General features: G+C 41.4%; 1 protein-coding gene across 10 annotated transcripts in view; it reads left to right on the forward strand.

Annotated features, from left to right (window-relative positions):
* The window catches only part of TOX3 (TOX high mobility group box family member 3), a 452,205-nt gene that overhangs the window by 358,197 nt on the left and 77,986 nt on the right, over positions 1 to 16,022 (forward strand). For 4 of the 10 annotated variants that reach the window (XM_039502919.1, XM_039502921.1, XM_039502920.1 and 1 more), the window contains exon 1: positions 5,045 to 5,599. The exons of the other annotated variants lie outside the window; for them this stretch is intronic. In XM_039502919.1, coding sequence (XP_039358853.1) covers positions 5,498 to 5,599 — 102 coding nt within the window. In that variant the 5' untranslated portion in view covers positions 5,045 to 5,497. Of the gene's footprint in view, positions 1 to 5,044; positions 5,600 to 16,022 lie in introns of those variants that run through there. 10 annotated transcript variants of the gene reach the window in all.

A 16,022-nucleotide genomic window follows, 5' to 3' on the forward strand; every position in this document is an offset into this window, starting at 1 on the left:
ATTGATAAACTTAACAGTAAAAACTCATCGGGACCAGATGGCATTCACCCAAGAGTTCTGAAAGAACTCAAATGTAAAATTGCGGAACTATTAACTATGGTTTGTAACCTGTCCTTTAAATCAGCTTCTGTACCCAATGACTGGAAATAGCTAATGTAATACCAATATTTAAAAAGGGCTCTAGAGGTGTTCCCGGCAATTACAGACTGGTAAGTTTAATGTCAGTACCGGGCAAATTAGTTGAAACAATAGTAAAGAATAAAATTGTCAGACACATAGAAGAACATAACTTGTTGGGCAAAAGTCAACATGGTTTCTGTAAAGGGAAATCATGTCTTACTAATCTATTAGAGTTCTTTGAAGGGGTCAACAAATGTGGACAAGGGGGATCCAGTGGACATAGTGTACTTAGATTTCCAGAAAGCCTTTGACAAGGTCCCTCACCAAAGGCTCTTATGTAAGTTAAGTTGTCATGGGATAAGAGGAAAGATCCTTTCATGGACTGAGAACTGGTTAAAAGACAGGGGAAAAAGGGTAGGAATAAATGGTAAATTTTCAGAATGGAGAAGGGTAACTAGTGGTGTTCCCCAAGGGTCAGTCCTAGGACCAATCCTATTCAACTTATTCATAAATGATCAGGAGAAAAGGGTAAACAGTGAGGTGACAAAGTTTGCAGATGATACTAAACTGCTCAAGATAGTTAAGACCAAAGCAGACTGTGAAGAACTTCAAAAAGATCTCACAAAACTAAGTGATTGGGCAACAAAATGGCAAATGAAACTTAATGTGGATGAATGTAAAGTAATGCACATTGGAAAAAATAACCCCAATATGATGGGGGCTAATTTAGCTACAACTAATCAGGAAAGAGATCTTGGAGTCATCGTGGATAGTTGTCTGAAGATGTCCACACAGTGTGCAGTGGCAGTCAAAAAGCAAACCGGATGTTAGGTATCATTAAAAAAGGGATAGAGAATAAGACGGAGAATATCTTATTGCCCTTATATAAATCCATGTACGCCCACATCTTGAATACTACTTACAGATATGGTGTCCGCATCTCAAAAAAGATATACTGGCATTAGAAAAGGTTCAGAGAAGGGCAACTAAAATGATTAGGGGTTTGGAACGGGTCCCATATGAGGAGAGATTAAAGAGGCTAGGCCTTTTCCGCTTGGAAAAGAGGAGACTAATGGGGGATATGATAGATGTATATAAAATCATGAGCGGTGTGGAGAAAGTGAATAAGGAAAAGTTATTTACTTGTTCCCATAAGAACTAGGGGTCACCAAATGAAATTAATGGGCAGCAGGTTTAAAACAAATAAAAGGAAGAAGTTCTTCACACAGTGCACAGTCAACCTGTGGAACTCCTTGCCTGAGGAGGTTGTGAAGGCTAGGACTGTAACAGGGTTTAAAAGAGAACTAGATAAATTAATGGAGATTAAGTCCATTAATGGCTATTTGCTAGGATGGGTAAGTCATGGTGTCCCTAGCCTCTGTTTGTCAGAGAGTGGAGATGGATGACAGGAGAGAGATCACTTGATCATTACCTGTTAGGTTCACTTCTTCTGGAAGGGGCGGCTCTAGGGATTTTGCCACCCAAGCACGGCAGGCAGGCAGCCTGCCTGCGGAGGGTCCGCTGGTCCTGCGGGAGGTCCTCCGAAGCCGCGGGACCAGCGGACCCTCCGCAGGCAAGGCGCTGAAGGCAGCCTGCCTGCCGCCCTCGCGGCGCCGGCAGAGCGCCCCCCCCCCCGTGGCTTGCCACCCCAAGCACGCGCTTGGCGTGCTGGGGCCTGGAGCTGCCCCTGCCTTCTGGGACACCTGGCATTGGTCACTGGCGGTAGACAGGATACTGGGCTGGATGGACCTTTGGTCTGACCCAGTACGGCCATTCTTATGTTACACTGTTAATTTTGATTTGTTGGAGGTTTGAAATAGGCAGACACTGACTGAACCTGAAGTTGATTACAGTATTTTTTTTATAGTATATATTTTTTGCCTTATGCCATGCCTCTCTGGGATCAGCGTAGAATAAGGTGCAGGGATCTCAGCACTGGAGTCTTTCAACTGGGAGGTTGCAGTGGCTCAAGGCAACCATTACCTCCCCTCTCCTGGGATGTTTGCAGTCAACATGTTGATGGCTCTGGCTCAGGAGAGCCTATGGAAAGTTTGTTGGGGTGACGTGCTGATTCCTGCAGCATCCCAGATGGTGCTTAAAGGTTTTCCTCTTATGTGGACTCTATGAGAAGCAATCATGGGTGCTGTCATTTGGATTTCCCTGTGCTAGCAGGAGTGAATCAAGCCACAGGATATAACAAATATTAAACTGGTAAGAGCACGATTGTGACAATGTCCCCCTTTTAAAATCCCATGTGTCTTTCAGATGTTTGCAAAAATTAATTTAGGACACATCATGATTGGTGCTGGTCATGTCATTTACAGTTTACAGCCCAATCTGCCTATACAATGCAAAATGGATCAGCTTCTTACACACACACGTGCACACACCTATGTACATACACATACATATATAAGACCTGCCCACATTTGGTTATGAAATGATATAATGAGGAGGATTGTCAGTTTGGACTGTGAAAGGGACTTTAATTGGTGGGCCAGAGTTCTGGTTGTATGGGTAGCTCTTATACTTGTGCAGTTCAGGACTCAGCTACGTAGATGTCTCTCCCTCATTTCCTCAGACCCATGAAAGTGCAAGAAAATTGTACTTATCTAAATTTTCTTGTAAGTTAGGAGATTTAGACACTAGCCTGGTGGACCCTAAAGTCTGCAGCTGCCTCCTTCTGTGGAGCCTTTCAAAATGAACATGTTTAAAAAATAATCTAGGCACTTCTTTGTATAACATATATTTTGTGCTGAAATCCTTTGCTTATTTTTTTTAAGATATTAAAAACCTTATGAACACAATACCATTTCAAGAACTGCAACGTGTACAGGAATATCCTCTCTTCTCAAGAGGATGAGCGCCTTTGGACACACATCTGGCCAGTTTCTACTGGTGGTGGGTTTTGAAGGATTTGCAGTTGGGTGTTAGCGTGGACCTACACTCAAAGATAGACTGCCTCAGCTTCCTAACTGCTGGAAGTTAAGAGAGGAGAGGCTGCAGCCTTCTTCTGGATCCACAGATCCATCTTTTCTCTGTCCCTGGCTCCTTCACAGTCTGGGGTCACAAGAACCCTTTGTTTTTCTGTCATCTGGTTTTATGAAGGGTAAAATGAACAGATGTACAAGACCTGTCCCCTGCTACAACAATTGTACAGAAATATGAATGCTACCATACAGGGTCTTGTTTAAAAGTTCTGTGACTAACATTTTCGGGATACAAAAGCTTCCATAGATCTCTGTGTGACAGCAGATCCAATAGTGTGGTGACTATGGTTGAGTAAACATATTTAGATTACTATTCTCCCTTTCACATTGGCTTCCAAAGAATTTGAGAGAGAAAGAGAGAGTTTTTGTGGGGAGGCTATTATGTTTTAAAGCCTTAGTCTGATATTATGCTAGAAGAATCTTTTTCTTTCTTCTACTTCCAGGTTCAGCTAGCTATGAATCAATAAAGTACATTACAAAACAAGCTGCAATTTAAAAAAATGCAGTGGTGGAAGTTACTCACCTACAATCTTTCAAGAAAATAGGACAGGAATTGAAAGGTCTGGTTACATCCAGTTATTGGAATACCTTTTGAATACAAAACAAGATCAAAAATAAATAAGAAGGAAAGAAAGTTTGTCAAATGAAAACAAACTAAAAGTATGGAAAATTATTAGAATTTTTTCAAGTGAATAATGGTCTTGTGTCTCTAGCTACAAGATATGGAAAGTGTTGAGGAGGAAGGAAAGAAGGAGTAGCTCTTGCTAGGGAAACAGCAGTCTGCTCTGAGAGTCCTAGAGTGGTGGATTAGTAAGAGGCAACTATGAAAGGGGAAAAACAAGATGGGAAACAAAGGAGCAGGAAGGACTCAAAGAGGTGGGGGAGAGATGGGCATGTGGATTAAGGGAAACTGAGGAATAGATGTGGGGAAAGGGAAAAATAGACCAGAGCAATGGGGAGGGGTAGGCATGTGTGTATATATGTACAAACTGTTCACTATGTGTGTATGCATGCATTGTACACTTTGCATGAACTTTGCATTATGTTTACCTTGAGTAGGCTATGTACACTTGCATGTGTAGCTGTGTGTGCCGTCTGTATGCACTTTGCTTCATGTGTTCACAATACACACACTGGGCACTGTGTTTGTGTGCACATTGTTAATATTTTAAGCATTTATATAACACTCCAACTATAGCTTTAAGCCCTGTGCATTGTATTTGTGACTGTGAGTGCACATGGGGTATGTGCTGTATACTATATATGTGACTGTGTGCAAGCACGGGGCTGTCTCTGTTCACTCCACACTTGGTATGGGATGGGGTATGTGCATGCACTATAGTGTGTGTCTATCTGGGCAAACATTGTGTGGCACTGCCAGTGCACTCCAGGGATGGATGTGCAGTGTCCTCTGGCGCTTTTTGGCTGGGTCTCTGCTCTGTAGGTAGCTGTGGGCGTGCAGGTGTCCATGCTCCCCGAGTGTGCGCGCAGTGGTTGCGCACGGGCTCCGTGTGGAGGAGCGCTGGCAGGCAGCCGGGGCGCAGGGAGCGCCAGCTGCTCGCCGTGGGAGGGGTGGGAGCGCGGGCGCGGGGAGGGGCCCCAGTCCCTTGTTCCAGCCGCTTCACTTCTTCATTCCTCCTGGGGAGCGGTGCCAGTAGCGGCAGCGGCGGCGGCTCCTCTGCTTCTCCGGCACTTTGAACTCCACTCCGGGTAGCCGAGGGGGGTGGGCGCCTCCCCCCCTCGCCAGCGCCCTCCCCCACCCGACCCAGCCTGGTCGCACCCCCTCCCGGGCAGCGGGGGTGGGCAGCGCTTTCTCTGCCGCTCGCCTTGCAGCCGGGCGCGGGGCTTGGCTCGTCTGCGGGCAGAGGGGTGCGCGGGACCCTGCTTGCTCCCCCCGGGCAGCGGGGCAGCCTTTTGTTCCCCCGCTGGCCAGAGCTCCGCAGCCCCTTGCTGGGGCCGGCAGGGCGCCGTGGGGGGAGCCGCTGCTTGATCAGCGCCGGGCGCGTGGCTTCTTTGTGTACAGCTGCTCCCGGAGGCAGAGGCGAACCCTGGGGCTCGGCACCGAGCTTCCTCAAACCCTAGCAGCCCCTCCTGCCTCGCCGCCCCGGCAGAGAGAGACACCCACCTGGGCTGCTCCACCGCCTCCCTCTCCCGTGTTTACCTGCACTTTCCCACCGCCTTTCTTCTCTCTCCGGCTCTGCCCTCCCCCGGTCCCTTCCCCTGGCTGCCCCCCTTGCCTCGAAGGAAGATTCGGCTCCCTCGCTAGCTCCAGCAACTTGGTCCTTTCCCTGAAGCAGAGATCCAGGGAAGGGAACGGAAGGTGGATCTGTTATAACCTCCCAGCGCTTTGCTCGAAGTGCACTTCTTGGACCAAAACCACCCCCAGCATGGATGTAAGATTTTACCCAGCTGCAGCTGGGAGCTCTCTTCCCGGAGACCCTTCCAATCTGGACTTTGCCCAGTGTTTGGGTTACTACAGCTACAACAAGGTGAACATTTCTGTTCTTATTCATTATTCTTCAGGTTGCTGTTATATTGCTTATCTCTGTATGTATTAGAGTTTGGTGTTTGCCGGGGCGGGGGGAGGTATCCGGAGGTGGGAATTTTAAGTACTGATCCAGCAGGTTAAAACTTACTTTTCGAAACTGCAAAATGGGACACAATGTCCTTAAAAAGTTTAAATGCTCACTTTTCCCCCTGGCATGCATTGATGGAGAGAGCCGCTGTGATTTTTGCTCTGTGAGAATATGTCCATCTCCCCCCAGTCTGAAAGGCACAGCTTTGTAATGTTGCATTTACATCTGTAAACACAAATGTGTTACACTTTGAACAGCTACAGCATGTTACCGCTTGTAGCGTTTCATTGGCCACAAGAGAATTACTAAGGAACCAAGTGTTTTCATCTGGGCAAAGGATCTTGTTTAGTTTTTTTTAAATATAACTTTAAGATGCGCTGCTTTTTCCCCGCATGTCGGGAACAATGGACAGCTTCTTTGTAGTAGCAGTGTGGGATTTCTATCCAGGGCCAGCACTTCTGAAGTTTTTCAGGGGCTGGACCCACTTCTGCTCCCAGTGTTATGTTATAGCAGAGTTCTGATGGAAATGGTGCTTCAAGACAGTGCATCTCTGTTGTGGGGGAAAGAAAGACATTATTCTAATAACTCGTTCATTCTGTTCTTTCACATTATTTCAGATCAGTTTTATCAGTCTCTAAATAAAGGATTATTACAAAGTGGAGGATTATCTAGAGGTTTATGTACCTCAGCTGCTAACTTTAAAAGGGAATAAACATTTTGATTTGGATACTGTCAAAGAAGTTGCAGTACTGCTTACTTTATTTGTTTTTCACACCTTTCTTGTGGCTTGTGTGGATTTCAGAACAGATGTTGCTAGTCAGAAGGAGTAGATGTTCCCCAGTGGGTTCTAGCCCAGGAAAGCTTATGCCCAAATAAATTTGTTAGTCTCTAAGGTGCCACAAGGACTCCTCGTTGTTTTTGCTGATACAGTCTAACACGGCTACCACTCTGGAACCCAATGGCTCAATTTATTCACAAAATATGTGTTTAAATAATATCAAGACAGTTTGTTTCACAAATTATCAAAATCTGGAAAATGCGAAGTTTAAGAATGACACTGTGACTTATGCTATTTTGAAAAAGACTTAGCTGTTTGCACTGCGATGTGTCAATAGCACATTGAGTTATTAGCACTGGGCCCTCTCACATGCACATAAAGATCCCTTTCACACTGTGTTTTGCCTGGTGCTGTGTTTGCCCAACCTCTGGGGCCTTTTGTGATGTACTATATGAAATGTTGGGGAAAGAAAGGGTGCTGCACAAAGTGTTAACTTATGTTAACTCTGATTCTAGAATCCTTTGCAAATGCCCCGTTAAAGTTTGAGGAAACACAGAGATCACTTTAAGGGAGAAATAATTTGAGATCAAAATAAGTGGAGGAAACAATATCTGAGTATGGTGAAACTTTCTCATGAAAAAATGACATACAAGTGGCTATCACAAGTATACCTTTCTGTTCCTCTTCAAATAATAATTCTAACTTCAGTTGCTGCAATGTTGAAGCATGTGAATGCTTTTTTGGGGGGCTGCCTTGCTATTCAAAACAGATATACTTTCGCTGGGAGATGTAGAACAGACTTCCCGGGAAATGTACACGACTCACCCATTGCGCATGCTCTCAGCGAATCCAACACGGAGGCTATTGGCATGCTGCTTTGTTAATAGTTAATATTAAAAGAAAACATGAATGAAGATAACATGAGTGTCAAGCTTTGAATGCTGTTAAAGGCTTCAGAAATGCTAAAATGCCTAGTAAATATGCACTGTTGTTTGGTACACCTACTAATTTTGAAAACCTGAGTCATTTACTTGACATAAATTTATTTATTCATTAACATTTTTATTGTATTATACACCTCATGTACTTATTTCAGGAGCCACTACAGATATTGTGTAAATTCTTCTTGATTCAGTCAGTGATTGTTACATCCAAAATCTTGAATAGCTCCAAAACCAGAAGTTTGTTGTGTAAACTCAGTTGGTGCACATGCATATAAAGTTCACATCTAAAATCACCATACTGATTACATTTTTATTGTGGCCAGGAAAGGAAATAGTGCACATATGCAGCAAACATTAGAAGTAACCAACTTCTCGACCTGTAAGATTTTTGGAAAACCTAATGCAAGTTCCATTTTTCTGTACTTGTTAACACAGTTTTGGTAAAGACTAGTAGGCCAAGCTTCAACCTATAGCAGAAGACGTTTTTATGACCAGAGGGGAACTTGTAATAGATCTGCATTGTGTGCATTGTTACAGATAAATCTTGGCATATTAAGAGCCTGATCTTGAGCGGATGTGTGCACCCACAGTTCCTAGAGATGTTATTGGGATTGGTGGGTATCATTTCCCGTTAGGATCAGTCTGGAAAGCAATAGCATACTGTGGAGGTGTTTCAAGAACAGAAGTGCAGTCTGTGATTGAGTTCCTAGAAGGAAGGCTCCTGTTCTGTAGTAAGTTAGATTCAGCTTCAACCTATACTAAATAGCTCATCTAGTAGTAACTCTCCTGCATGGAAAATATACTCCCCACCCCTTAAAACCAGAGTTCACAAAAGAAGGTTAGACTAGACAATCACAATGAGCCCTTCTGGCCGGGGCCGCCCAGAGGATTCAGGGGGCCTAGGGTCTTCCCGCTGCCGAATTGCCACCGAAGGCCCGGCACTTCGGCGGCGGGTCCTGGGGCAGAAGGAGCCCCCGCAGCCGAATTGCTGCCGAAGATCCGGAGCGGAAGAAGCTCCGGGGGCCCCTGAGAGTTTTCTGGGGCCCCCTGAACGAGTGAAGGACCCTGCTCCAGGGCCCCCGAAAAACTCTCGTGGGGGCCCCTACGGGGCCTGGGGTCTGGGGCAAATTTCCCCACTTGCCCCCCCCCTCTGGGCAGCCCTGCTTCTGGCCTTAAAATATATGCATCATTTCAGGTTTTCTTATTAAGTTTAGTTTTGAAGGATTTTTTTCCCCCCAGATATGCTTAGCCAAAATAAACTATTTTAGTCACTGGGCTCTATTTAAAGCATAGAACTCAGGGGTGAAATCCTGGCACCATTGAAGTCAATGGTACATCTCCTATTGACTTCAATGTGGCCAGGATTTCATCTCAGGTCTTGAAGACTCCCAGCTGAGTTCCCTGTCCACTTGACCACTCTGCCTCATTGTTACAATCTGTATTCATAGTCTTCTTGTAATGTGCCAGTGACATTACCTGCGACAACTGAGTTGCTGTGGAAAAAAATGGTGTGATTAGAAGTAAAATGGTTTCATGTTGGAACATATCACTGCATAAACAACACAGTTTCTATGAAAATATTGCCAGTATGATTAAAAAGTGTAGTTGACGATTCATGAGTCAGCCACTGCAAATTAATTGTTGAGTTACGATATCTAAAAATTTCAACACAAGCACTGATGTTGGGTAAATACACTATAAAGATAATCATTGGAGCAGAATTCTCTCTCTAACATACTGCTCTCACCCTCTGCCTAAGGGACAATCTCTCTGTCACGCCTCTGAAGGCCATGTGACTCTGCCTACCCCTAAACAGAGCTCTGGTATAAATGTCACAATCTGCAGGTATGCAGTACACAAGAAGGCTAACTTGATTTCTTTCACCAGAACAGCCTCTAAAAGTTGCTACTCTCAAGCTTAATGTCACCCTGTTGGTTACTCAGTGTGGTGATAATTATTTCCAAGGGGTAGCACCTTGAATCATAGAAGATCAGGGTTGGAAGGGACCTCAGGAAGTCATCTAGTCCAGAGTTTCCTCAAACAGGTGTCGCTGCTTGTGGAGGGAAAGCCCCTGGAGGGCCAGGCTGGTGTGCTTACTTGCAGCTCCCGTTGTCCCAGACCTGGGAACGGGGCAGATAAACACACCGGCCTGGCCTGCCAGGGGCATTCCCTACACAAGCAGTGACCCCTGTTTGAGAAACCCTGGTCAAGTCCAACCCCCTGCTCAGAGCAGGACCAATCCCCAGACAGATTTTTGCCCCAGATCCCTAAATGACCCCCTCAAGGATTGAGCTCACAACCCTGGGTTTAGCAGGCCAATGCTCAAATCACTGAGCTATCCCTTCTCCCTTTGATTTTGAAGACTATTGGTTTTGGAAATCAGATAGGCCCCTCCTGCAGTATATTTAAGCACAAGTTTAACTTCAAGTACTAGAATAGTCCAAGTATTGTTGTTTGTATTATAGTAGCTTCTAGATATTTCTAGATTAGGATTCTATTTTGCTAGTCACTGTACAAGCACATAGTATGCTCCAAAGGGCTTACAAAATAAATAGCTAAAGAGCAACAGGTGAAACAGAGGAACAGAAAGGTGAAGTGATTTGTCCAAGGTCACCAACATAGCCAGGAATAGAACCAAGAATTTAGACCAGTGCCTTATCTGGTCCATACTGAATCTCATTTACTTCAATATGATTAGTTACATATTTAAAGTGAAGCATGTGCTTAAATGCTTTTCAGGATTGGGCCAGTAATTCATAAATTTTCCATACAGTTGTGACGGTAGTTGGGTAATCAAAGTACATAACCTGCCCCTCTGTGTGTTAGGACTGCTGGTGGTTCTCAAGGAGGAGATCCATCTCTGATTGGTAGAATTGTATGAGGGACTGCAGTATGCCTCATTCTAGTTCAGGCCTGTTATATTTATATGCACCTAAAAATCACCATAAAAGAGTTGTAAAAATTTTTATTAAAAGTTGAAAGAGACCAGCTGTTACACATTCTGCTTCTGTCTTGCTCCCTTTTATGGTTCTGCTGACAGAAAGTAATTTTGGACGTAGGCTATAGTATAATGTTTTTTTTATCTAAATAAACTTTTTCCAGTTATTGAATAGATTACATGCCTTGAACTGAAAATATTTATGGAACTTTTTGTCATAGAGAATAAGGAAGTCTGTATAGCAGCCACAATTTTCATGGTGCTTTTAAAAAAACAAACCAAAAATAAAATTAAAAAAAAAGCACCACAGCCTGGTGCTTAAGTGAGTTATCATATCAGAACTGAACAAAATTTGCTGCATTATTTAACAGTTTACATTTTTATTGAAATACAGTGTATTTATTCCATATAGATGCTCTCAAACATTTCCAATTTGGGTGCCTATTTTGATGCCAGAGTTGGTGTTTTTAGCTGACATATCTTGTATCGTATGGGTTTAACAATGAGTTTATCCTATATTTTAATAGAGTTAGAGAGACAGCAGTAGCCTGGGTCATGAGGAGCCTTTAGGCTGGCTGTACAGTAGTGAATGAAAGGAAAACTCTGTTTCCTTTTGGTGGCTGAGGATCCCGGGCACATAAGCTGAATGCCTTAAGACACATGCAGCAGTGTGCGTTTTCAGAGAGAAATATGAGTTTTAAGTTGTCTGTAACACTCTATTGCTGCTCAGTCATGTTTATGCTGATCATATAAACATGTCCCAGACAACTCATCTAAAGACAACGGTTATGAGATGGGAGACAATCCAAATAAGGGTCTGTGATCTCTCCCCTTATCACCTCTTTTTGGATTGCCATTTTATCACTAGTATAGTTCAGTGATCCTCCTGGACAGCTGACAAATGTACTGAACTGTCACTTGCCCAAAATGGTAAACAGATCTGTCAGCATTTCAGCACTGTACAGGCAACTTCTGTGGGGAACCACAGAATAGTGCAAAATGTCCCCCCTGACCTCTGGGGACCAAGAATATTCCATCTGAGATTCCCTTTGCTCCAAAGAAGCATGAATTTCGATATCACTGAAACCTTTGTCAAGCAAGTGAGCTTTACTAATACAGAGGAACAGTGAAAATCTGAAAGTAGAATAAAAATTAGTTTGTGCCATCACTAGCTCTTGCAGTGCGTTGTCTTTCTGAAGAATGATCTTCAGCTTTTCATGACTTGAGTCTTCTTGAACAGCTAGCTTAGAAAACAAGCCCCCTATATGTCAAGGGCAGCAACTTTACAAAGGACTGTGTTGTTTTGAAGGAGCTTGTGCATAGTGATGACACTAATTGGATTGTGCAATGTATAATTTTTTTGTTCAACTAATACAATTTTTGTATTGAATAAACCATTTGTATGTATGACATAAGGAGAAATTGGTTTTAAAAACAGTTAACATAGCAGAAGCTCTTTTCTCTCGATGATTTGTCAGCAAATTTCATTACAACTAATTACAATTTAATCAGCAAGGACTTTTAATGAAGTACAATAGTGTGAGAAAAGTAAAGTGCGATGGTTTATTGTTAAAGGTTTTCTGAAGTACATTTAATATGGCATATGAAAAGCCCAAATGGGTATCATTTAAAAATTTGAAGTGATAGTTTGTAACAAATTAATTCTCATAAAAATATTTCCAAGAACAAGGAAAATTATTTTTAATTATCCTTTTGAGACCTGTTCTCATAAGATTGTTTACTTTAAATATTATTCTTTGATACAAGATGATCATGTTCAGTTCTACCAAGGAAGTGAGGTGACATTTTGGTAGCAATATTACAGGTAATCGCTTACATTCTACCACAAACACTTGTGCACGTGAGTAAACTTCTTTTAGATTGTCAGCTCTTTGGCTGGGACTGCCATTCACCGTAGAACCTCAGAGTTACGAACTAACCAGTCAACCACACACCTCGTTTGGAACCGGAAGTACGCAATCAGGCAGTAGCAGAGACCAAAAAAAAAAAAAACCAAAAAAACCCAAATACAGTATAGTACTGTGTTAAACCATCATGTTTTGTCCAGAGTTACCAACATTTCAGAGTTATGAACAGCCTTCATTCCTGAGGTGTTCATAACTGAGTTTCTACTGTATTATATTTTTGCACAGTGCCTAGCACAATAGGCCAAACTGGTTGTAGCCTTTAGGTGGTACTTATTGCAATGTAAATATAATAATTATTATTAATTTGTTGTGTTCTTGTAGCCTTATTGGTCTAGGATATGAGACAGACAAGGTAGGGTGAGGTAATATCTCTTAGTGGACCAATTTCTCTTGGTGGAAGGGACAAGATTTTGAGCTTAATTATTATTATTGTTACTAATAATGTATTTGCATAGTTTCATTGAATTCAGTGACACTATAAAAACACCCAAGTTATGTAGACATAAAATAGATAATTCAGTGGGATTATTCAAATGCCTAAATGTTTGCAGAATCAAGATCTTAAGTGCACAATATGCCCTTTTGATCTGTAGACTCCCATTGATGCTTACAGCATGATGTAAAATTGGGTTCTGCACTGACAATATGCAGCCAAATACCTAATGGCAAGGCTGAGTGCTCAGATGCTTAACACTCTTATCTGATAGCAGTTGTCCATACTGTTACCTCTCTATCTTATGTATTTATAGAGTGCCAGTCACCCTAGTATCTTGGAGATGATTTCTACCATAATTGAGAACTTCAGGGAGAAAAACTAATCAGGAATTTAACAAAGTCACACAAGAACCTTCAGGTCTCTACCATTGTTAAATTAAGATGAAGCCTTTGATGAGATCATGTTTGCCCATTATTAAATGTTTATTTTTATAATAAGGGTACCATTTCATATCTGTTTCCTTGTGTCCTAGTGCTTGGCAGCCCAAATCCAAATGATATTTTTGTGTATTCTCTCTACTTGCAATGAAAACAACATATTGAAAATACAGAAATTTAATACAAATATTGAACTTGTAATAACAGAGGGGAAAAATCCTTTATTCTAGAATTACTCCTCAAATTTGCAGTTTTCATATCAAAATAGATGGTTTATTTGACCACACTTGGTGTGTATATATAAAGTCATTTTCACTATTTCCCCTGCATAGTCCGTTAGCTGGTCCGTTTCTCTTTTGTGAGCGACCCCTTATAAATATCAGCATGGGAGCAGAAAAGCCCTTATAAAGTTTAATAATTTCCTCTCCTCCTCCCACCCACCCCCAAAAAATTAAGACGTATGATTAGGCGTTCTTTGTCAAACAGGAATTTTTGAAATTGGTCAATTAAAAAAAAAATCAAGTTGACTGTGTCCCTTTAAGCTGATATAAGGTTTCTTGGATAGAAATGCACTGTGTTTCCTTTCACTAGCACTTTTGGATTTTAACTTTGTTTATACTCATTTAGGTCTGATCCAATGTGGGAATTATTTCATTGACATATATGAGCACTAGATCAGGCCAATTCTTGGTGTTTCATGGGAAAAATAATTTACAACTCAGTATTTTGTTTTTGCTACTGTAAAGTAGAATCCTTCTCAATGTGTGGTTCATCTTGACCCTACATTATTCTTCCCGGCCACAAGTTTGCACAGGGATATCAAAGAGCTAACTCTGGTGGAAGAGAGGTGGATGTGGCATACACAGAAGGTAAAAGTAGAGGGTATGTTAGTGTGCGACCGGGCAACTGCTAGCGGCAGGGATCTGTGTGAGTTCTCTTCCTGGATACTGCAACTGTTTTGATTTGGATCTCATCAGCTGCTGGTCCTGGAAGTTGCTGTGGAGAGGCAATGGTACATCTCTCCTTCTCTTTCTCCCCATTTATGTATAAAGTGAATGATTTGGGCCTCAACACCTTTACATCTGCATTTTCTTATCTTCAGTTAACTCTCGCCACTAAGACAGCTTAATGGAACTACCACATAAGTAAAGATACATGAGTAAATGAGATTCAGAAGCTTATAGCTACCTGTATTACAAAGTCAATTGTTCTTTCCTATTTTACTGAAAAATGCACCCAGTTTTTGGAGTGAGTACCTTCTTAGGAGTTGAGCTTTTGTGGATGTCTCTTATCCACTAAAGTAAAACAATAGTAAAGTTTACATGTAATTTTCAGTTTGAAAGCTACTTTCCCTTTCAAACAGTAATTGCAAATCCTTTTTTTGTTGTTGTTTTTTTTGTTGCGAAACTGCTTTTACTATGAAACTTCTTCTGCTTTTACTTTTACTTCTTCACACCTGGTGTAAAAACCAGCTGTCCTCATTTGCACTTCTACTGGTGATGCTGAAACTTGGGGGTTCTATTTAACACTGAAGAAAGGGCACACTATTTGAATTGAAATCAAGTAGTTTAAAAAGGAAAAAGAGAGAGCGTAATACAAGAAAATTAGCAAACATTTCAAAACTGGGTACCTGAAGTTAGGCACCTGAATCCATATTTAATCCCTGCAAACACTTAGACATGTGAACAATTTTATGTGCATGAGTAATCCTATTAAGATCAATGGGATAACTTGCATGTGTAAAGTCAGTCACATATGTAAGTGTTTGTAGGATTGGGGCATATTTAAATACCTAAACATTAATTTAGATACCTATTTTAATGTGAAATATTTTATGATAATTCTGCAAAAATTGACTGAGAGGCACAGAAGAGCTGCTAATTTTCAAAGCAGAAGATATTTATCTCATGACTGAGCTCTTTTACAGTTACTCTATTTATAGTTTATCATGCTGCTTTTATAAATAGCTGCATTTCAGATGGTTTAGGAAATTGGCATACTGTCTTATTCATAAAAGCATATTTGTTAAATTAAATTATACTTTTATTCATAAACTAGTTTCTGATTGGCAGAGGTTTCTTTTTTTTAGCAGTTTCAAGTTGGTAGAATAAACAGTATTTAATTTAATTAAGTTAAGTGTTACTTAGGTATTGGAAAATTGATATTCAGTATGCTTTAGAAAATAGAATTTTTTAAAGAATAACTTCGTTAGGTTTTTAACCTGTAAGCATAAAGATATAATACTACTAATAGACAAGAATCTATGTACTAACTACAAAGATATAATTTCACTGATAGGCAGTAATAACACATTCTGTGGTTGTGGTTTCTCACCACAACCCAAGATGGAGTTTTTTTCTATTGCATTGTTTAAGATGGTTAGGAACACTTTAACCTTACACTTAAACAGTTACAAGTCAACTTTGGCCCTAGTTACTTCAGTATAAATTACAAACATATATGAGAGCACAACTTGGGCCTACAACATGAAACATTTATGTTGCATATAGTCATGGATCTCAGTGGAAACAAAGACTTGTACATGTGGAACTGTGAAGTCTGTGACTCTCTAAGAATTTGCAAAACTATATACAATGTGATGAATTGGCATAGTTGACTTTTTGCAGAAGAACAATGTATGCTTTGTGTAAGCTTTTTTAAAAATAAAGTCAAGCAACATGTGTTCCTGTTTTCCTTTCTTTCCAATATTTCTTTTAGACACAGTTTAAGGTATCTTTCCTCTGGCACAGTGATGTAATGGGGCTTTAGAGTGATTGAGAGTTAGGCTCAAGAAGCATGTGTATCAAGCATATGAGTGTATATAGATGAATTACACATTACTTCTGATGGTGCAGTCTGACATCCTAACCTAAAC

Source organism: Mauremys reevesii, linkage group 16 (genome assembly GCF_016161935.1).
Source record: "Mauremys reevesii isolate NIE-2019 linkage group 16, ASM1616193v1, whole genome shotgun sequence".
Taxonomy (NCBI): Eukaryota; Metazoa; Chordata; order Testudines; family Geoemydidae; genus Mauremys; species Mauremys reevesii.